The 23,919-nt window shown below is 45.4% G+C and overlaps 1 protein-coding gene across 1 annotated transcript in view; it reads left to right on the top strand.

The window, feature by feature from the left end:
• Nucleotides 1–23,919, top strand: part of FAM135B (family with sequence similarity 135 member B) — a 283,306-nt gene that overhangs the window by 144,043 nt on the left and 115,344 nt on the right. Inside the window, exon 12 of the mRNA XM_030219522.1 lies at nucleotides 6,458–6,612. Within this exon, the coding sequence (XP_030075382.1) occupies nucleotides 6,458–6,612 (155 nt within the window). The remainder of the gene's footprint in view (nucleotides 1–6,457; nucleotides 6,613–23,919) is intronic.

Here is a 23,919-nt window from a genome sequence, read left to right as displayed (position 1 = left end):
AAATCACTCAGAAATGTGATGACCTTGTAGTTAATAAAGTTATTTATTGTTTTTGAAAGTATCTTTATTGAGTCAGGAGCAAAAAAAAAACCACTGATGTACACAAAGGGTATATCAAAATATTACATCACAGGCATTGCGGAAGAGTGTCGCTTACAAATGGTAACTTAGCCTATGCATATAGCACATTATACAAATAAACTAGAACAGAACAGATTCGCCCCTGAGTCAGTTTTGATTTGAAACAACCCCTCCTCCCACCCTACCCTCCACCCCCCCCCCCCCCCCTCCGTCTACAACAACTTCAGAAGGCAGCCCCTGCCACTAAATATCTGCCAAGATCCCGGTCATCCCCCCTTCAACCCCCCTTCAACCCCCACCAACTATCTGAGATGACTATTGGGGAGCAGCATGTTCAGTCTGTTGCTCTGTCATAAGTGCAGAAGAAACTCTGCTCCACAGGCTCGGTACTGACGTGGCCCTAATGAGATAGAAAACCTAAGGGAGGTAAGTAACCAACTAGTCATTTCTGTATGAGGCCATACCAAGCAGCTATCGATGGGGGTGTGCTGTCTACCCAGGCCTGCAAATTGCATTTTTTTACAAGCGAGGTGGCTACCAAAATAAACCTGCATTGTGCTTCCCCTAGCCCCTGCCCTCTGAGTGGAGCCGCACAGCTCAACACCACCACCGAATATGACCACTCGAATGTGCATTGCAAGGTTTTCTCAATGGTCCCCAAAGTACCTGACCAGAGCGGCAACAAAGTGTAGCACTCCGTGAAAGAATGTAAGAAAGTGCCTACATGTACCCTACATTTAACACAAGTATCATCTGCCCATAATCCCATGGCTCTCCCTTTTTGTCTGGTCATGTGTACTCTGTGCATAATGCGGAATTGAATGTCCTGTAGCGCTGCGTTAGGAGTCACAGAGTGCAGACTCCCAAATACGGCCCCAAGTGTTTCTATTGATACAAGATCTGCTGTGTCCTTGCTCTAAGCCTCAGCCAACTGCGCCAAGTAAGGGGCTTTCCTGGTGGCTCGAATCAGCTGGTGCCATTGTGACAGTTTATTTAAACCCAGGGGAATTTGTAAAAATAGAGAGTCTAGTTGCGTAAAGATCGCTTGCCCTCGTTGCTGGTGCTCAATGACCAAAATATAGTCTCTCGCCTGAAGGAATGCAAGAAATTGGGAGTTGGGAATTGTCCATGCACGCTTGACTTGCTAAAATGAGGGAAAGTTCTCACCTCCCAGCTGTCTAAAGTGCCCCAGGTACCTACACCCGCTTTCCCTCCACTGTTGGAACACGTATGCCTCCATACCCGCGGGGAAGTCAATATTGCCGGTTAAAGTTAAGAAGGGTCCCAACCCTCTGACCGTTCTGCCATGCTCTCTCCACCACTTCCAAGCGTGCCTCAGCGTCACTAATAAAGGGCTCCCCCCCAGCTCCCCCAGACTCCGGAGATACTTAGATTCTAATATGGCAAAGGGATTGTAGGGCATGCACCAACTTGCCCAGAAATCAGCAGGAGAAAAGAAATTGCCACCCATATGCGCCTTGTGGATCCAGCGCAGGAGCGCAGCGACATTGTAAGCCCGTAAATCAGGTAATCGAAATCCCCCCTGAGCCCTGTCTAATGTTAACTTAGCAAAGGAGATTCGAGGGCGTTTAGCATGCCAAATGAAAGAGCCGATTATACTTCGAAAGAAATTATCCTCCTGCTTGCGCACCCAGAGAAGAAGCATCTGCAGAGGATACAATAACTTGGGGAGTAGAACCATCTTCACTAGCACAATTCTCACCATAAAACTTACTAGGAGATCCTTCCACCGATGGCAAATCCGCTTCACCTCCTCCAGTCTGTCCAATACATTTTTCCTATAAACCCATACTTGATCTGCACTAAGGTACACCCCTAAGTATTTGATACCATTCCTAGCCCAGGTCAGAGGAAAGTTGGGCATCGAAGTGCTAACACAAGGGTTACTTATAGGTAATGCCTCCGATTTCCCGAAATTTATACAAAGGCCTGAGAAAACGCAAAAGTCTCGAATGATGTTCATCACCAAAGGTATGTTTGAAGACGCATTATCAAGCTGTGCCCTGAAAAAGACAGGTACAAATCAAGGTAAGGTATACACAAAAAACTAGCACATATGAGTTTATCTTGTTGGGCAGACTGGATGGACCGTGCAGGTCTTTTCCTGCCGTCATCTACTATGTTACTATGTAGTAACAACATGTCATCCGCAAATAAGTTTATACGGTACTCCTTCCCCCCGGCAAAAATTCTCTTCAGAATTCTGGCTGCCAGAGATTCCAGGGTAAGAATGAATAAAAGAGGAGACAAGGGACGCCCCTGTCTAGTGCCTCCCCCCAGGGAGAGCACGTCCGTTAGAGAGTCATTGATGATAATCTGGGCCATGGAGTTACTATAGAGCGCCCGGATCCACTATAGGAACTCCTCCTCAATACCAAAGCGCTGCAGCACCCAAAACAGGTAGTCGAAGGCCTTCTCTGCATCCAAGCTGGCCAAGATCTTATCTCCCGCCTGCCGGCTCCCCTCAAGCAGGATGTGGCTCACCTTCAGGATATTAGCTGAGGTGAACCGCCCCGGTACAAAACCTACCTGATCATGGTGAAAGAGATGGGGAACCAGCACGCTCAGTCTAGCTGCCAACACTGCTGCCGTAATCTTTACGTCTTGATTCAAGAGGGAGATTGGGCGATATGAACCTACAAGCCCCGCATCTTTACCTGGTTTGGGGAGGACCGTAATATAAACGTGGTTCAGCGATGGTCTCATAACTTGCAAGTCCCGTAAGTCATTACACATAGAGACAAACGCAGGGATCAGTTGATCCTGTAATATCTTGTAAAACTCTATACCTAGGCTGTCCAGGCCTGGTGCCTTGGCCAACTTCAATTGCTTGATGATCCGCTGTACTTCTTTCCCCTGCAGAGGTGCATTGAGACATGCCAGCTGCTCTGCTGACAAGGAGGGGAGATTCAATTTAGCAAAAAAGTCTGTACAACTGTTGGCAGAGAACGAGCCTGTTTTATAAAGCGAAGAATAAAATTGAACAAACTTTTGCTTGATAGCATCTATCCCCATGCGCGAGACCCCTTTTATGCCCATTATCCTACTAATGTAATTTTTTGTGGATCTCTGCCATACCAAAGAAGCAAGCAGCTTGCCTGTCTTGTTACCCCACTGGTGTAAGCGATACTTAGAGCTTAACATCATAAAGTGCCCTGGCATCCAGTACTGCCTGCAATTACTTCTTATTCTCAAAGAATTCTCTATGCAAGTTCTCAGAAGGGGAGAGGACAAAGAACCTCCGGGCTTCCTTCAGCTTGACCATAAGGTCCCTAATTTTCTGCTCTTGACGTTTACTTAAAGCCGCAGTGTAAGCAATAATCTTGCTGCGGAGCACCACCTTGGCTGCCTCCCAATATGTCCTGGCACCTACAGATTGGGCATCGTATTTGAGCCAGCCCTGCCTCAAATACGTACGGAAAGCACGGTCCTGATACAGAGCAGGGTTCATGTGCCAGCGAAAGGTGCCAGTTCTCTCCCCCCTCAGCATGGCCCACACCGGTGCATGGTTCAAGATGGCAGGCTCCCCAATCCCCGTATGGTCGGTCACTTGAGCCAGGGAATGGGACAAAAGAATATAGTCTAAGCACGCATGGAACCCATGGGGGTGGGAGAAAAAGGTATAGTCACATTCATCTATGTGCTGTAGCCTTCAGATGTCTATCACATCCAATTCCTTTGACATGAAATTCACCCCCTGCTCTTCATTATATTTGCCTGGCTACTTTGGAGGTCGGTAGTGATGTTAAAATCGCCCCCTAATATGAGTGCGTATTCGTCAAAAGTCACCAGTTTAGCTGCAAGGAGAGTGAAAAACTAATGTGAGTAAATGTTAGGCGCATATATGCTGCACAGAGCCACTTTGACCCCTTGCAGGAGTCCCGTGGCAGTTACAAAGTGGCCCTCTGGGTCTTGGTAAAACCTATGCATGTCAAACGCTATTGTTTTCTTGATTAATATGGCCACTCCCCTCTGCCTGCTATTGAAAGTAGTGAAATATAAATCTCTCACCCAATCCCGCTTTAATTTGAGATGCTCTGATTTCCCTAAGTGGGTTTCCTGAAGCAATGCTATATCAGCATGCTGCCTTTTCAGTGCCTGCAGCACCCTGGTCCTCTTTATAGGGGAATGGATGCCATCAACATTAAGGGAGACAATTTTAAGGCTAGCCATACGGTAGCATTGATGATGAAATGCTGAACAAGGTATTTGAAAGCTTTAAAGTGCCCAGGGGGTCTCCTAGCTGAACCCTCCAGACAGGCTTATAACCATCAGGGTATAGCAATAAGGAAAATATCCCCTCTAAGACAGTGAGGAGCATGCCCCTTTGTGACCTCTTGGCGTATCCAGATATGAGTAAACTAGACTGTCCCCCCAGCCTCCCCATCCCCTCCCTCCCCCCCTCCATCAAGAAGAAACAAACAACCCGTGTTCCTTCTCCCTTCCACTACTAATTATGGCAACCTGAAATAGTCCCGCAAACACACACAACCAGCTCACAACATTCATCCCCCCTTACCACCAACTCCCCCGTACCCTCGCTGCCTACCACCCAACCCCCCCAACTCCCAAATACCACTCCACATGGAAGACTCCCCAACCCTGAACGCCACCGCCCGCCCCCATAACACTTATGGCAACATTAATTAGTCAAACATTAAAGAATTCCAGACCAACTGGCTACCTATCAATCAGCCTGGGTCCAACAATGTCACTGATGCAGCAGACAAAAAGAATCGGGTCCTCTGGGGCACCGCCGGGTGTGAGAGACATGTCATGCCACGCCACTGGTCCTCTTGGAATCTCCATTCCCTCGTCGGTGTCCAGGGCCTAGGATCCTGGTGCATCACAGAGTTCACAGGTCCCGTGCACAGTCCAAAGACCTCCAGCCCCCAAGGGACCCGCGGTATTGGGATACCAGCAGTGCGCACACAAGCTTAATAACTAACACACAAAGTATTTTTAAACCGCAAACAGGCATCAAGATCCTTGGGGTCTGTGAAGTACAGAGCTTTGTTACCCTTCAGAACTCGCACTTTAGCTGGGTACAACAACACATAGCGCACACCCTTGTGAAAAAGACGCATGCAATGGTGCCCCATCTGCTTTCGTTGGCCTGAAACAAGCGCTGAGTAATCCTGAAAGAGCAAAATCTTATTGCCTTCATATTGTATCTGTTTCTTTCCTCTGAATGCTTGTAAGACTTTGTCCTTATCTGCATAATTAAGAATCTTGGCCAGCACTGGTCTTGGCCGCTTTTCACCCTCACGCAGCATGCCCATCCTGTGCATCACATCTTTCGATCTAAGAAATGAACAATACCCCTTCCAAATAATCCTATTACTTCAAACTGTACGAATTTTACCACTCCAGTTATAATTAAGTGTACTTCTACCCTTATCCTACTCTGTATTGCTCACTAGAAGCTGTAGTCCCATCCCCAGAGACTTATCAGCCTCATTGGGATTACTTCTCTCTATATGCTACTATATATTCGTCCCAGAGTTGTATTCTCTTTTCCGGAACCTCATCAGCTTCTTTGCACCTACTGTTACTCTATTTTCCACTCTGTATATATTCCCGGAGTTGGTACTCTCCTCTCCGGAACCTGTAAGCCACATTGAGCCTACTGCTAAGTGAGAAAATGTGGGATACAAATGTAATAAATAAATAAACTCAACCCGCAGCGCACTGGCCCAGTTGATCCGGCAACCAGCGCTCAACCAACTGCCATGGATCTTTTTCCTTCACTGTCTCTGGGATCCCTATAATTCTGAGGTTGTTCCTTCTGCTTCTATTTTCATGGTCATCAACCTGTGCTAGCTACGCGCACCTCTGTTCCAGTGCCGCAATCCTCACATCCACTGCCTCAGTACGATCCTCTTGGCGCGAGATGCAGTCTTCAGCTTGCTGCAAACATGCACCCTACCTTTCCACTGATTCTCAAATCTGGTCCACAGAAGCCTGAAGTTTAGACAATTTTTCTTCCAGAATTGATTAAATCTGTTGGATCAGCTCTTGGATGGCCTCCGCAGGCAAGCCTGCCGTCTGGGGACTCTCCTGCATTGCCATTATTTTAAAATGTGAGTCTTGTGTGCGGGGCTTCTTGGCGCGCGTGGTCTTTGTGGGCATAACAACCATCCACGGCTCCAAAAACCGCTCAGATCTGGTGAAAGGGATCCGCGTTCCCCGCGCTCCACGATCAGGTAACTGTGAAGCCTCCCTATGAGTTTTTATGCCAGTAATTTTAAAGATGTTGGGGTAGTAGGGACAGAGACGTCTGCTCAGCTAAAGAGCATCACGTGACCCCTCAATAAAGTTATTTATAATATATTCTTTATGTCTTGTATACTAGGATCCAAATCTACAATCAGATGTCTATAGATATACGAAATTCTGAATACTTCACCTGTATGCCACCTCTGCCTGTAGAATGTCTGGATATAGATGGAGACTGGAACTCCCTTCCCATTATTTTTGAGGACAGATATGTGGATTTCACCCAAAATGGTCAGTACTTTTAAACCTGGGTAAAATTAAGATGTTAATTGAATAGGACAGCAAAAAAAGCCACAAGATGTACTGTTTCTAATCTGCACATTTTCTCTATCTGCTGCAATGCCTACCAAATCTTTAGGTTTGTCCTCATTTCCTCATTAGCCTGCTTTTGTCCCATTCTTTCTTAATATACATGTACTTTACTGTATTTTTCTCTACCATGAAGTCTAGGGGCTGTTCAGTTGTATTTACTGTTCTTTCTATAAAGAAGTGTTTTCCTGTATTATTCCTCAGTCTACTTCTTTCCAGTATCATATCATTATACTTTTTTCTAGTTCTTCTTTTCCACTATATAAATCCTTTACTATTTTGTTATCTATACAGCTCTATTCTATTTGTGACCATCTCTGGGAAAAGGTGACTACGGGGCTCATGTTTGAAACAGAAAAATGTCTACAAAGTAGCATAAAGCAGCATTTGGGCGTTTTTCTCACCAAAACATCCAAATCAGTATTTTCGAAACCATTTTCAGACATTTTTGTATGCAGTGTGTCCAAATCTCAAGGCGGTCTGTTGGGGGCATTTTAAGGGCAGGATTTGGGCGTTCATAAGACCTTGACGTTTTTCAGCCATAATAGAACAAAATGAAAACATCCAGGACTAGGATGAAGACATTTTGAACTAGACCTGTTTTAATAACTACACCACAAAAAATTGCCCTAAATGACCAGATGACCACTGGAGGAACAAAGGAATGACCTATCCCCCTTACTCCCCCAGTGGTCACTGACCCCCTTCCACCCCCCAAAGATGTAAAAGAATCAGTACATACCAGTCTCTGTGACAGCCTCGGATGTTACAGCCAGACCTATTAGAGCAGCAAGCAGGCCGATGGAGTAATTTATTGGTCGGTGCAGTGCACTATGGAGAGAGGGGACCCAGGCTCATAATACATTCTAACTGTTACACGTGGTGGAAAGAGTGGGCCCTCCAAAACCTACTTTACCCACATATAGGTGACACCTGCAGCCATAAGGGCTATTATCGTGGTGTACTGTTGGGTACAGTAGGTTTTTGGTGGGTTTTGGAGGGCTCACTACATAATACAAGAGAACAGTGGTGAGATGTATACCTGAGAACTTTTAGGTGAAGTCCACTGCAGTGCCCCCAAGGGTGCTCCACTGCTCTGCTGGGATGTCTGTGTGACCAGTCTACTGGCTCCTCCTTTATCCCAATGGCCTAATTTTGTGCATTTTTCACTTGGATGCTTTTTTTTTATTTTTAAAAGATAAATGCACTGAGCACAAAAACATCTAGAAAGTGGGCATTTTGGGGAAAAAAAGACGTTTTTTTGTTTTGAAAATGACTATTTGCTATTTGGATTCTGGAAGTTTTGAGCAAAACATCCAAAGTTGGACTTAAATGTCAGATAGAAAATGTCCCTCCACTAAAGTCATCAGAAACAAAAAATGAGGTTTTAATTCATCAGTCCAACTGCCCCCCTCCCCTTTATGTGAAAAAATAAAACAGTAACAGAAGTTCAAACATGAAACTTTCGCAGACTGCCTATGGCCTTGGGACTGAAAAATTGGCCATTCTCAACATTTTGAATCTGTTACTTTAGTCACTTTTCCCCAGAAATGAACATATTTCTCTGGATATTTATACATGTATGTATGTATTTATTTGTTTATAATGACACTAGTAAAAAAGGCCCATTTCTGACACAAATGAAACGGGCGCTAGCAAGGTTTTCCTTGGAGTGTGTATGTTTGAGAGAGTGTATGTGAGAGTGACTGTGTGTGAGAGAGAGAGAGTAAATGTGTGTGCGTGAGAGAGAGAGAGAGAGAGAGTGAGTCTGGGTGCAAGTGTGTCTGTGAGAATGAGAGTGTGTGCAAGTGTGTATGTGAGACAGTGTGAGAGAGAGAATGTGTTTCACACAGATACAATGTGTGCGAGAGAGAGAGAGTGTGTGAGACACAGACTCTCTGTGAGACTGAGTGTATGAAACCAAGAGAGTGTGTGAGTGACTGTGTGACACATAGAGAGTGAATGTGATACAGTGTGAGACATAGAGTGTGTGAGAGTGAGAGAAAGAAAGACATTGACTGTGAGAGAGAGAGAGAGAGAGAGAGAGAGAGAGTGTGTGTGTGTGACAGAGATACCTCCCCCCCCTCTGTGGTGTCAGGCCCCCCTCCCTCCCTCTCTCTGGTGTCAGCCCCCCCTCTCTCTCTAGTGTCAGCCCCCCCCCCCCCCCTCTCTCTAGTGTCTGAGCGTTACTGTGCAGGACGCTGAGCTCTGGCTGTGCTTCAAGGAACTGACCAATCCTATTTAATAGAATGCACCTCCAACATTCTGAAGCCGAGAAACCTCGTGTGGTTGGTCACTTCTGCTTGTGAGGAACCTGGAAGTACGTGATGTCAATTCAGGAGATGGATACAGAGAGCAAGAATGCCTCAGCCATGCAGTCAGCTTCAGAATGTTGGAGGTGCGTTTTATTATATAGGAGGATGATCTGAAAATACAGAGTTTAAAATTACTGTTTCTACCAGGTAGAATAATTTTTAAAGCTGTTTTACTTTTATTTAATTTAGATTTCATGATATTCATATGTACAGATGGGAAGGTTTCAAATAAATTAAAAATGGTGTGCATTAAGAAACCAAACACAAAAACCTTTTGTCCTTTACCCCTAGTAAAAAAGGCCCTTTTCTGACACAAATGAAACGGGCGCTAGCAAGGTTTTCCTTGGAGTGTGTATGTTTGGGTGAGTATGTGTGAGATTGACTGTGTGTGTGTGTGAGAGAGAGAGTGAATGTGTGTGTGTGTGTGTGTGTATTTTTGTGTTTGTTGCTTGTGTGGAAGGTTGGTTTTTCATTTGTGTGTGTGTGTGTGTGTAGGGGGGGGGGGGGGGGGGGTTGTAGCTCCTGTAAGCACTTGGGAACCTGCCTGCCGAATCGTTAATATGCCTGTGCTCTGGAGAGCTGTGTTTGCAAATTTGAACTGCATATGTATTTGTCAGCATTCCTTGTTCTGTGGAAGACTGCGTTTTGATGTGTTTTTGGGGGTGGGGGGGGGGGGGAGGAAGTTCCTTTAAGCACTTGGGTACCTGCCTGTGAAGTCGTTAATGTGTGTTGTGGATAGCTGTGTTTGCTTGTGGTTGGGGGGGAGTGTGTCTTTGGAAGCTCCTGTAAGCACTTGGGAACCTGCCTGCTTGCTGTTTTTATCTCCATTTGTATTTGTCTGGTTTTCTGGTTGTGTGGAAGTGTGCGTTTAGATTTTGGGTTGGTTGGGGGGTGGGGCGAGGGGGTGCAGACGTCGAGTCAGTGGTTAGTTTTGTGTGTGTGGTCGTTTCTTAGGGTGGCTGCACATACCAGGAGCATGGGCATCCAAATAGTTTTGTCCTTCCAGCGACGTTCCTCGTTTCTCTGTGCTGCACAGAAAGTGACTCGTTGTGCTGCTGAGTCTCCTCGGAAGAAAAAAAAACGTCAGTGTGCTTGGTTTTGAGTGTATGGGAATGACGGCTGTGTTGGGGAGTGGAAACAGAGATTAACCAATGGGCTTCCTTGCTCGTGTGTAGTAATCGTCATGCACCATGGCCGGAGTTGGAGAGGAGAGGGAGGGCGGTGGAACGGTGAGCGAGCGGCTGCGGGAGGGTGGGTGAGGGGGACTGTGGGCGGGGGGACGGGGTCCAGCGCCGATTTTGGTTGGTTTTGAGTGTATGGGAATGACGGCTGCATTTGTGAGTAGAAACAGAGATTACCCAATGACAATCCGATTTGTTGTGTCATTGCTCCACCCTCAACGTCATCAAGTTGTGACACGGGGGCGGGGCAGACACATGAGATCTTGCAACTACAAATTTAGAACGTTGGAGGTGCCTTTTATATATAGAGATTTGTATCTCACATTATCCCAGAGTTCAGGTACAATGTGGTTTACAATCCAAATAATTTAGTACATCCATATTATAGTGTTAAATCCTCTGATAAAGGAAAAATGCGAGCAAATCTTCTATATACTGCCATAAAAAACTTTACAAAAATTAGTTTATGAAGTAGTTTGCAAGGTTGTATTGTGTAACAAACATCAAATTGTACATATATACATATTTGAATTCCTAAGTCTAGTGATTCTTAATCCAGGCGTCAGAACTCTGGTCAGGTTTTCAGGATATCCACGATGAACATGCATGAGAGATAATTGTATGCACTGCCTCCATTGTATACAGTAAGGGAATTTCCTCAGCAACCCTCCAGCCAGTGTTTCTCAGTCTCCAGCAGATGGTAGATGTGCAGTCTGTGTAGCCTGGCCGGTCTTGTAGGCCCGAGGGGGTACTTTGGGTGCTCTGTGTTTGTTTTTGGCGGCTTTCTTTTCTTCTCTTGAGTATTTAAAAAACAAAACTGTGCCTGGTCCCTTGAAGTGTTTCTGGGGTGTGGGTCCGGTGGGGCCCTGTCTACCCTTGGGGTGTTATTGGGTGGCCGGGTCCCTCTCCCTTCTCTGTCTCTGTTGGACAGCTGTGTGCCTCAGTTGCCGTGTCCGGGCAGGAGTCTTGAGTGCCTTAGTCAGTCTACAGCAACAGGGCTCAAGCACTGGAAGAAAAAAAAAAAAAGAATCAAGCACCAGGCTGTGTGCCAGTGCTTTTGGCTATCCGGGAGAGCAGGGTGTTTCTGTTCTGTGCTGGAGGGGAGGTTGTTTTTGTTGATTTGGAGCCAGGTCACGTCTTTCCCCCCCTCCTGTTCCTTCCTGTTGTGATGTGTGCGGCCAATCTCCTGCACTGCCGCTCTTGTGCGCACTAGGGGATTGAGGCGCTTGAGACTCAGTGTTGGTTATGTGGAGAGCTGAAGTCTTCAGTGGCACCACCCAACCTGACCACAGAGCAGAGTGGTGCTGGAATGGCTGGGACAGAGGGTGTCCTGTGGGTGGGTTCAGCGGCGGCGGTCCCGATTTTGTCAGGAACCACAAACAACTTGGATTCTTCCTGTTCTGCAGTTGTTACAGGAGGATTGTTTGTCAGGTCCTGCCATGCCCGGTGAGTGCTCAAGAGGGATGAGTTTCCCTCCTGAGTTTTTGTTTTAATCTTATTTCAGGCCTGGAAGACTGGGCCAGTCCGGGCTGATGCTCCCGGTGGGGGAGCTGGTCCGGTGGTGGCAAAAAGACCTCGCTTGGACTGAATTGAGGATCTGGAGGAAATAGGGGACGGGCTGTTATTCCATATATTTCATGATGCCCAAGAAGGAGGGCTCCTATCAACCCATTTTGGATCTCAAAACGAGTCAGTGGGGCTCTGAAGGTTCCATCTTTTCGAATGGAGACGTTGCACTCGGCCATTGTCACTGTTCGATTAGGGGAGTTTCTCGCGTCCCTGGATTTGATGGAGGCTTATTTGCACATTCCCGTTCGCGTGGCTCATCAGCGGTTTTTTCGCTTTTCTGTCTTAGGGAGGCATTTTCAATTTTGTGCTCTGCTGTTCGGTCTCGCAACTGCACTGCGGACTTTTTCCAAGGTCATGGTGGTTGTGGCCACTTCTCTTCGGAAGCAGGGCATCTTGGTCTACCCGTACCTCGACGATTGGTTGATTCGGGCAAAGTCTCGTTTGGAAAGTGAGAGGGCAACCGAACATGTCATCAGTTTCCTGGAGTCACTGGGCTGGGTGGTGAACCCGGCCAAGAGTTATCTACAGCTGTCGCAGACCCTTGAATATCTGGGGGTTTGTTTCGGCACGCTGACGGGGCATGTGTTTCTACCTCCCTGTCGGATCACCAGACTGCAGGGGCAGATTCGGCATCTCCTGTCGGAGACTGCACCCGTGGCCCAGTCCTACGCTCAGGTGCTGGACTGAGGGCGGCAGGTCTAGAAGTGGTTCCATGGGCCAGGGCGCACATGAGGCCGCTGCAACGAGTTCTTCTGTCTCACTGGTCTCCACAGAGGCAGGATTTGGAGGAGCGGTTGCCCCTTTTGGGGGCCCCCTACCACAGTCTGCAGTGGTGGCTTCACACACCTCATTTGGAGAATGGGATGCCTCTAGAGTCTCCAGAGTAGATAGTGCTTTCCACGGATGCCAGTCTAGTGGGCTGGGGGGGGCTCATTGTCTCGGGCAGGTGGCTCAGGGCCATTGGTCGATAGAGGAGTCTCGCTAGTCAATCAATCGGTTGGAGATGTGAGCGATCTGATGAGCTCTGAAGTCCTTCTGGCTGCTCATTGTTGGCAGAGCCATATGGGTTCTCTCCAACAACGCCACGTTCGTTGTCTATGTCGGTAGGAAGGAGGGAAGGAAGAGTCGGGTGGTCGCAGAAGAGACAGCGTTGGTGCGCTGGGCGGAAACTCATCTTCAGGATCTCTTTGCAGTACATGTGGCCAGCATGGACAATGTGCAAGTAGACTTTCTGAGCAGACATACTCTAGATCTCGGCGAGTGGTCTCTTTGTAGATCGGTTTTCAACCACATTGTGTTAAGATGGCGTCTGTCTCAGGTGGATCTCATGGCGATCGCTGACAGTGCTCAGATGCCTCGTTACTTCAGTCATCGGAGGGATCCTTGGTCCAAAGGGATTGATGCGTTGGTTTTTCCGTGGCCTCTTCAGGTGTTGCTTTGCGTGTTTCTACCATGGCCCTTGGTGGGTTGGGTGGTTCAGCGGATCGAGCTACACTCAGATCCAGTGATACTGGTTGCTCCAAACTGGCCGCGCCGCCCTTGGTACAGAGACTTGGTACGTCTGGCAGTGTAGGATTCGTTGCCGTTGCTTGGGGAGACGGACTTGTTGCATCAGGGTCCTATTGTGATGCCTGACTCGTCTTTGTTCTCGCTTACGGCTTGGCTCTTGAGAGGGACTGGTTGAGGAGGAAAAGTTATTCTCCCAAGGTGATTTCTACTATGGTGCAGTCGCATAAGCGGTCTACCTCTGTGACCTATGTGAGAGCGTGGCATATTTTTGAAAGTTGGTGTCAAGTTCGGTCTTACGGCCTTTGCTTGCTTCAGTTGCAGAGATTTTGGAGTTTCTGCAGGATGATTTGGACAGGGGTCTAGCTCTGTCCTCCATGAAAGTGCAGGTCACTGCCTTGGCTTGTTTCCGGGGGAAAGTTCAGGGAGTGTCCTTGGCTTCTTCGCCAGATGTGGTCCGTTTTCTGTGTGAGGTGAAGCTTCTTCTGCCCCTGCAGCGTCCTTTGGTGCCTCCATGGGATTTGAAGCTCGTTTTGGAGATTCTGGTGGGTGCTTCTTTCGAACCGCTGGAGGTGAGCGCCTGTAAAGATCTTACCTTAAAGACAGTGTTTTTAGTTGCCATTTCTTCGGCACGAAGGATTTCGGAATTGCAGCCTTTGTCCTGTAGGGCCCCTTTCTTGTCTTTTTCCAAGGAGAAAGTTTCGCTCAAGCCAGTTCCATCCTTTCTGCCCAAGGCTGTTTCAGACTTTCATGTGAATCAGGTAATCTCCTTGCCGGTTCTAGGGGATAGAGCAGGGGATTCAACTCAATGTTGCTTAGCGAAATTGGATGTGAAAAGAGTTTTGCGGCATTATCTGAGGAGGACGCAGGACTCTTGTACTTCGGATAGATTGTTTGTTCAGTATGGAGGTCCTAAGAAGGGGGCGGCTGCCTCCAAGGCGACTCTAGCCTGGTGGCTGAAGGAGGCGATTGCTTCAGCTTATTTGCTCAAGGGTCGCGATGTGCTGTTGGTACTTAAGCACATTCCACTTGAGGGGTGGCTTCCTCCTGGGCTGAGAGAAGTTTGATTCCACCGCAGGACATTTGCAGAGCAGTGGTGTGGTCTTTACATTCTTTTGTGAAACATTATAGAATCGATGTGCAGGCGAAAGAGGATGCTGGCTTTGGGGCAATGGTTTTGACATCTGGTTTCCGGGGGTCCCGTCCATAGAGGTTTACTGCTTTGGTACTTCCCAAGCGTTGTGACCGGTCTGAAGGGTTGCTGAGGAAGGTGAAATTAGGCCTTACCTGCTAATTTTCTTTTCTCTAGACCCTCCAGACCGGTCAAGAGCCCACCCTGTTTTTCCTTACGGTGTTTGAGCCTGAGTTTGCTGTGGTTGTTTACTAGTACACATGTGTACAATACTGGTCAAAATATACCGGGCATGGTTTCTGGTGGAAGACTGGTGCAGGTCAGGTCGCTGGTTGTGCTCTGTCTACGGAAGCACGGGTAATTTGGTGGTGGGTTCAAGTACAGGGTTCTATGGTGTTTTAGTGTTTTTTTCGTCATTTCTTTCTCTGCTTGGTTATCTGTATACTGGCTGGTTGGGGTTTTGCCCAGGACAGATATACTGTGTCCAAATTCAGGTGTTCTCAGTCTCTCTCTGCTGGTAGGCATTGATAACCCATGCGTCTTGACCAGTCTGGAGGGTCTAGAGGAAAGAAAATTAGCAGATAAGGCCAAATTTCACCATCATCCTTCATGAAGCCTTCAATTCAGGGCATACTTGTGATTCCCTCACTGCAATATGTCTGGCAGACCAGTTCTAGAAATCGTGCATGGTCAGTCACAGGACTAAAACTGAGGAATTTTGTACCTGGCAAGTTGAGTTTGGAATGTGGTTTAAAACATTTTAGGAGAAAGCTGAAAACTTTTTTACTTAAGGAGGTAAATACAATTGTCCTTTAGATTGTAAGCTCCTTTGAGCAGGGACTGTCCTTCTATGTTAAATTGTACAGCGCTGCGTAACCCTAGTAGCGCTTTAGAAATGTCAAGTAGTAGTAGTAGGTATATAAAATATAAATTCTTATTTGTAAGTATAAAATCAGGGATTTATGTGTATTGTAGTTGATATGTGTAATGTTTGTGATTGTGTTGTTTTCTTTAAGGACAAACAGGACATTGTTTTTCTCATATGGTTGGTATCATCCAATGGATCCTGGTGCAGAAGCTACCCAGTGTTCTATAACTTTAAGAGGCCTTTGGTAGCATCGCACCATGTATGTGCAAGTGCCTTCCCACCCAGCATGAGTATGTGGGACCAGCAGTCTTTGGGCCTTTTTTATAAAGCCGCACTAGCAACTCCTGGTGCAGTAATGCCAACAAAGCCCATTCACCTTGAATGGGCTCTGTTGGCATTGCTGGGTGGTGACCACTAGTATGGCTTTATAAAAGAGGCCCTTTGTTTTTCCATGAAGCAGAAAGGTCGCATTCTGTGAGCTCTCAGCAGTGCATCAGATGTTAACCATTTTTCCATTGTCTTCTCTTGTGGTACGTGGGCTTTTTCTTCATATTTTTTTTTACTTTGCCCTTTCTCTTACCCACTTTATTTCATTAGAACTTTTGACACATTTTCAGTTTTATTTCCTTTTTTTTTTCATGGCTCCTGAAGCCCACTTAGGCCTGAGCACCAGCTGTGGTGGATTTTTCTTTTTGATGCAGATATTATTTCATCTGTCATTATTGAGCCATTTGATTTCGAATCGGCTATTTTTCCTTGAAGCCACAAAAAACTCCCAGTGGTGTTAAGCAACGCTCTAGGTGCAAGAATAATTTCTGGGACTGACCCCCATAGTAGGTGTTTGTCATGCCTAGGCTCTAATCATGAGGCCTCTAATGAGGTTCTCTGTTTGAAAATGCAGAAACTAACTTAGAGAGGCTCTGCACAAGAAACTTTTTGCATCAGAGGGATCGGTCCCAATGACTGGAGGAGCTGCATCGGATACCTGGGGTACACCGGCATCAAGGAGGTATCCCCCAGCCTCAACATTAGACAACAGTAGGACCCTGTCAGACTAGTCTGTATTGAACCTGACACCAAAGACGTGTCAGGATTTGACATTTTCCTTGTCGACACTGAGGGACCACGATGTTGTGCATTGAGCAAATGCTAAGAATCACCGTCATTGCTCCTCTTCGAAGCACACTGCCAGGCACTCTGCTGGTATCTGAGAAGCATTGGTGCCATGAGGGTTGCTCTCCCTCCATGCAGTCAGTGCTATTGTGCCATTCTCCCCAATGCCGGAACCAGCCTTCTGATTTGGCACCAGCATCTTTGCAGGCTGTCACCATACCGACACTGGCCCCACCTTTACCTGCCTCTGAGTAAAGGGTCTGTGCCATGTTGCAGGAGGAGTTGGTGTGGATCTTAGCTTGGCATGATGCCAAGGCCTTGAGGGTGTTGATGCTGACCATGGCTTCTCCCATCAGATTTTTGAGGACCTTGCCTTTTCTGACACCCATGCATTGACACTGGCACCTGTAAGGGGGTCGGTAGCCTCGGAATAGGTGGTGCTCCTCTCTAGCGCATTGTGGAAAGAAGTTCCCCCGGTGTCTAGATTATGGCCTGCCCTTTGGTGGTCATGCTCTGAGCCTAGATGCCAGTCTAGTTACCTGAGGTGGACATAGACTCAGCCTCCTCTAGAAGAGTTATGTGCTGCATCTCACTCGGACTGTTCATGGGTGTCTGGCATAGAACCAAAGGAGGTCTTGGAGTAGGGCTCCCTTGATCTACATTCAGACTCCTCCCCATCTCAGGATCACTGTTCCCCTCTAAGCTGAGCAGGAGTCCTCCATTTATAGTCCTGTCAGTGTGGGGTGCTGTTTCACTGTCATTTTTTCAATAGTGGAGGACAGGCAAGCTCTGCAGGACTCCAAGGAACCTACCTGTCCCTAGCAATTGAGAACACAATAATGTACCACCTCCTTCTGGTAGCAGTGCAGTTGGAGGAACAGGTAGTGACTTGAACTGTGTCCAGGAACCTGGCCATGCTGGGGATGTAGTGAGTGATTTGAACTGTGTCCAGAAGTCATGCCATGCTGGGGATGCAGTGAGTGATTTAAACTGTGTCCAGAAGTCATGCCATGCTGAGGATGCAGTGAGTGATTTGAACTGTGTCCAGAAGTCATGCCATGCTGGGGATGCAGTGAGTGATTTAAACTGTGTCCAGAAGTCATGCCATGCTGGGGATGCAGTGAGTGATTTAAACTGTGTCCAGAAGTGGTGCCATGCTGGGGAAACAGTGGGTGACTTGAACTGTGTTCAGAACACTGCCATGCTGGTGAAACAGTGAGTGATTTAAAACTGTATCCAGAAGTGGTGCCATGCTGGGGAAGCAGTGAATGATTTAAACTGTATCCAGAAACTGTGGCCGGCGGGGGGAAGGAACAAGGGGTGATATGTGCTGTAACCAAGGACTGTGTCTGGAAGAGGAAATGTCTTGGGGTGGAATGAAGCGGTTTTAAGCATATTTTTGGAGTCTGCTTCTGGAGTGCTGTGTCCACGGAAGGGCCCTTCCAGGGTCAGCCGAGTTCATACCTGCAGGAAGACCTGAAGGTGGTCGCCTGCTGACACTGTATAATTAATTGCAAAAGTCCAGATATGCCAAAAGTATAGCCTGCACCATATTTCTAGAACTATATGGGTGTAAAATGGAGCATATTGCCCTCAGTTGTCTGAGTCGAAAAAAAATGTTTTATGTAAGGTTTTAACTGTAGTTTAAAAGACAGATTTGATTCAATTATTACCCAGAGAATTTTAGAATGACCTTCAATTTGTAATTTTTTCCCTGAATCCATTATTAGATGTTTCATTGGTAGTAACTTTATGTAAAGGCTTGAAATACAAATCAATGCATGCATCAACCTTTTCCTATACAAGCACACAGCTCTGGAACACACTGCCACATAACCTAAAAACGGTCTACGAAATGACCAATTTCCACAAACTCCTGAAAACTTATCTCTTCGACAAAATATATCATAAAGAACAACACAACACGCGTAACTCTACATTCTTTAAGATATCCAGGAATGTTCTTTAATGTCTTTTGCTTTCACACTGTCATGCACCTAATGTCTATGGCTTTAACACTATCATATATCTCACCATCATGTACCCAAAACTTCTGCTAAAACAAATGTATACTCTTTTCTATTTCCAGTATCCACGATGAATTGTAAGCCACATTGAGCCTGCAAAAAGGTGGGATAATGTGGGATACAAATGTAATAATAATAATAATAAGTTCCAAACCAGATTACTTTGGACTTCAGCCTATTCAGCTTTAAAACATTTTCATTAGCCCAATTCTCTCTCTTAATAGTTACCTTCTTCAGAAAACCTATAGTATCTTCAGATTTATCTAAAGCATTGCATGACAAAAAATATCATCTGTATATGAAAAGACTGTGACACCAAGCATTGATAATATACTATCCATTCTACTCAGATAGAGATTAAATAAGGACAGTGATAGTGGGGAGTTTTGTGGCACCCTGAATCTACCCTCCATTCTAGAGATAAATTTGAACCTTTTCCTAACTTTATACGATCTCTTTTGTAAAAACTCTCCAAAACAGTTCAGAACCGCCCCATTCGTTCCATTCTCACTCAACCTGATTAACGACTGTTCATGGTGTACTGCATCAAAAGCAGCTGAGATGTCAAACTGCAACAAGATTATCTGTAGTCCTTTACCTAAAGACTTCTTAACTTCGGTGACCATTTTTAATAACAAGGTTTTTGTACTGTGTGATGATCTAAATCCATGTTGTCAGTCATAGATCAAATTTTGTAATATATTCTTTAAGTTGACTGTTCACTATGAATTCCAAAAGTTTAGTGAGCCAAGGAATGCTTGCTACTGGTCTATAATTCTCCATCTTAGATGAATCTGGTCCAATTGATTTGGGAATTGGCGTTAACATAATATGCGTTAATGCTGAAGGATAAACTCCTAATTTTAATACTGAATTAAAAAATTGTGTAAGCCAAATAATTATATCTAAAGATATTGTCTTCAAATAAGTATGAAGGACAAACATCCCAGTAACTAGATTTTTTTTTTTAGATAATCTCTTAAAATATTTTGTAGTTGTTTTTACATCTACCCCTGCAAAATGATACCACTGTAAATCTGCATATTCACCATCCCTTCCTTCTTCTGAGACTGTAATTGATCCACATAAAATTTAAAACTCTGCCTAATAACATTAATCTTTGTCTCCAAATAAGTTGCAAATTCGTCTGCATCAGATTTCAGATCGGAAGACAATATTTGAACTGGGTCAGTCAATGTAATGGATGTAAAAATCTGAAATAAACATTTAGAGAAGTTATCAGCTTCAGCTATAAGTTTCTCAAAATAATCCTTTTTAGCCTCTGAAATAGATTTTTTATATAACTTGATCTCCTGTCTCCATCTTACATACTTCTCTAAATCTTTAGATTTATTCCACAACCTCTTTAATCTCCCGCAGTTCCTCTTGATCTGAGCTCAAGCATCATGGATTTTGTTTGATTCAACACCTCCCTTGTTTTTAATGGTGCTAGATCATCTAAAGTTGAAACCACTGTAAGTGTAGTATATGTACATACCTTTCATCAAATTTGACAGGTGCCATGCCCACTTCTGGTTTTCAGCCAATCAGGACGTGCCCAAACCACATTCAAGCTACGCCACTCCCCGGCCCCAGGGATGATGTCACCGGATATGACATCTTGACCATGCCCAACCCCCACCCCTTTTTGCATAACAATGCCGCTTACCCCACCTCATTTGCATAGTGCCTCCCCAACCCCCGTCCCTTTTCTATAGTCCTGCCCCCCAGACCCCGCCCCTTTAGTGATGCCACAGGAAGTGACCTAGCCACGCCTCTTTTTCAAGATGGCAGCCAGTATACACAGTATGCATCACATCACTTGCTGTTTTCACTACTAACCACATCTTGGATGGGGTCACGTAATAGGAAGTGACATCAAAAAAATCTTGACACATGCCTCACGTAATAGGAAGTGACATCAAAAAAATCTTGACACATGCCTCCTACAACCTCGGCGGAATTTAGTCGCGCATGCGCACCTTAACCTTTTTTTCTCACAAGAAAGAAAATAGACATTTTTGTTTTCTTTTTCTTATCATGTTTTTATTTCAGAAATGCTTGTGCTTACTTTTAAAACTGTTTTAACTGAATGACAGCTGTTTTAGGTTTTAAAACAAAAAGAATTGACTGACCGACTGCCTTCTCTTTGCTTTTAGCTTACATAAGAATGGAAGAGCTGGCCCCCCTCCTGTTTTCAAGAGAGATTGTGCCCTGAAAGGCTGAAATAATGCCAGGGTTATTGCTTTTGTAAGAGCCAAGTTGGTTTTCTCTGCAAACCTTTAGAAAGGCAGATCATGCTGCTTTGGGCCTCCCCAGGGAGAATCACAGCTCAGGCTTGAGATGGATGAACTTAAAAAAGTTACAGACAAGGAAAGGTGGAATGGCAGAATAAATGCTTTTTTCTGTTTTGCCTCCCTTTCTCAGCAGTACGAAATGAAAAAAAAATCTGGTGTTTGTTTGTTTTTTTTCACACTGACTCTGGGCTAGATGCACTAAACCTTAACGACCCTCTAACAACCCTTTAACGAAGGAAATTCCTAACCGTTGCATGCATTAAAGCCTTTTTCCTATGAAGCAAGCAGCTAACGAAAACGGAATGCAAAGGAGAAACTACCATTGAAATGTGGACAATTCGAAATGCACTAACCATACCGATGATTGCAACGAATCATTTAGCGTCAGAAATTTTACGTGTGCTCAGACCTGTCATTAAGGCCCCCTGCACCATAAAAATCCAAGCCAGCATGTTTAAAAAGAAAAGTGAGATACAAACACAAACACGTGGCTCTCCACTTTCCCCTGCATCATTACAAAACAAAACATACTGCTTCTCCCTGCAGCTTAAAAATCCTGTCTCTCCCCTTCTCCAACAGCTTTGAAAATTAACACTCTATCCCCTAAAGCCAATTTTCCCAGTACTGTAAACAAACTGCAAAGAGGTCTTTTGTTACAAAAGGGGATTTACGAGGGTCGTTCTTTTTAGAGTTATCTTCAACTGCACTCTTCTGCTAGATCAGACAGCTAAAAGGCTTGCAGGTCGGGATCCCCCCCTCGCCCGCCCCAGTCTGATGTAAGCAACCTACGTAGGTTTAATACGTTTGTTGCTGCTCTGCGCATGCTTAAGGAGCAAATTAACGACGGGGATAACATACGCTTGATACATTGTACTTTTCAATACCGCACCGAACATTTCTGAGCTGTTTTTTTTGTGCATTCTTCGTTGTTTCAAATTCGTTAAGCACTTTTACGATTTAGATTTTTTAACGTTTGGTTGATGCATCTAGCCCTCTGTGAGATCAATTTACAACCTATTCACCGCTCTGCCCCAAGCTAAAACAGAAAAAATCCCAGTTGTGTTTTAAAAAGGACAGCCCCCTCCTTCTTGCTAGCCATTCTCTATATTCCCAATGGAGAAGGGTAGTTAGTGGGGTCCCTCAGGGATCTGTGCTGGGACCTCTGCTTTTTAACATATTCATAAATGACCTAGAGATGGGGGTAACTAGTGAGGTAATCAAATTTGCCGATGACACAAAGTTATTCAACGTCGTCAAATCACAGGAAGATTGTGAAAAACTACAAGAGGACCTTATGAGACTGGGAGACTGGGCGTCTATATGGCAGATGACGTTTAATGTGAACAAGTGCAAAGTGATGCATGTGGGAAACAGGAACCCAAACTATAACTATGTCATGCAAGGTTCAGTGTTGGGAGTCACGGACCAAGAAAGGGATGTAGGTGTCATCATTGATGATATGTTGAAAACGTCTGCTCAATGTGCTGTTGTGGCTAGGAAGCAAATATAATGTTGGGTATCATTAGGAAAGGGATTGAAAACAAAAATAAGGATATTATTCTGCCATTATATCGCTCCATGGTGTGACCGCACCTCGAGTATTGTGTTCAATTCTGGTCGCCGCACCTCAAAAAAGATATAGTGGAATTGGAAAAGGTGCAGAGAAGGGTGACAAAGATGGTACAGGGGATGGGACGACTTCCCTTTGAGGAAAGGCTGAAGAGGCTAGGGCTCTTCAGCTTGGAGAAGAGGCGGCTGAGGGGAGATATGACAGAGGTCTATAAGATAATGAGTGGAAAGGAACGGGTCGATGTAGAGCGTCTGTTTACGCTTTCCAAAAATACTAGGACAAGGGGGCATGCGATGAAGCTGCAGTGTGGTAAATTTAAAACAAATCTGAGGAAATGTTTCTTCACTCAACGCATAATTAAATTCTGGAATTCGCTGCCAGAAAAAGTGGTTAAGGCGGTTAGCGGACTTCAAAAAAAGGTTGGACGGCTTCCTGGAGGAAAAGGCCATAGAATGTTATTGAATGGACGAGGTAATAATACACTATTTCTAGGAGGGGCGGGACAAATTGCTTGTTCTTTTGGACGCTGTCGGTGACAGGGTGCTGGGCTAGATGGACCCTTGATCTGTCCCAGCATGGCGATGCTTATGTACTCTCTAGCCACATGCTCACAGACATACATACACACACACCCTCCCTCTCTCTAGCCATCCACCCAAAGCCCCCCCCCCCCCCCCGAAAGAAAATAGGCATTGTGTTTCTTTCAAAAGGATATAATCTGAATGCTTTATTTTGCTTTTAGCACTCCCCCACCTTTTTCTCTGTTAGCAAACCCTTTTATCACGTAGTCACATGTATAATAACGCAATAACACATGGCTAGACATGGTTAAGTAAAAATATAATCAATACTCATATGGCAAAGTGTTAAAATCTTGAATCAAAACCGTTTATCATACAAGACCCTTTGAATTTTTTTAAGTACACGAGATTCAACCTGCCGTCGGGACTTGTTTCTATCGATTTTTGCTGAATGGATATCTTAGTTTGTTTATTCAGTGTCACCCAGGGATCGTAATCCAGAACTAGCTCCCTTAGACTGCAGAAATTTATTTTCTCACTGTTTCCGCTGTTGAATGTGATACCTTTTACCTTCAGACGGGTCTCGCCGCTAGATAGCTTGTACCCATATGTTTTAGGACCGGCCAATACAAACTCTGTGATATGCTCATTCTTAGGGATCTCGCTTGTTAATTCTCCTAAATAGTAACCCAAAGGAGGATCCCACTCACCCTCCTTACTTACAAAAATCACAGAGTCCGTATTGTGATAAAAGCAGCGCTCTTGTAATGCATCAAGAACTCTGTACAGCTCTAGCTGGGCATGCGCAGTTGTAAAAGAGGCTATGAAGATGTTAGTGTTACCCGGTGGTGCACAAAGTTCCTTCGTGCGCTTCCAGGTGATGCATGATCACAAGACGACACTGCGTACTCGGGGAGGGGGGGGAGACAGGTACATATACAGCTCATCAGGGTCTCTTATGATGCTAGTGGCAGGTAGATTTTTTCTTTGACCACACTTCCCCCACAAAGAGTTTAAGAACATTTTTCCAATTTGTCATTTTGCAGGGTTCACAGTTATCTGATTGGTGCGTAAAAGCACACCTCCTTTCTGGTAGAAATCATCTATGTACCTGTTTTATTGTTCAGCAT

This window comes from Microcaecilia unicolor, chromosome 1 (assembly GCF_901765095.1).
Source record: "Microcaecilia unicolor chromosome 1, aMicUni1.1, whole genome shotgun sequence".
NCBI lineage: Eukaryota > Metazoa > Chordata > Amphibia > Gymnophiona > Siphonopidae > Microcaecilia > Microcaecilia unicolor.
Note: the sequence above shows the minus strand (reverse complement) of the source record. Positions and strands in the feature narration are given on the sequence as shown.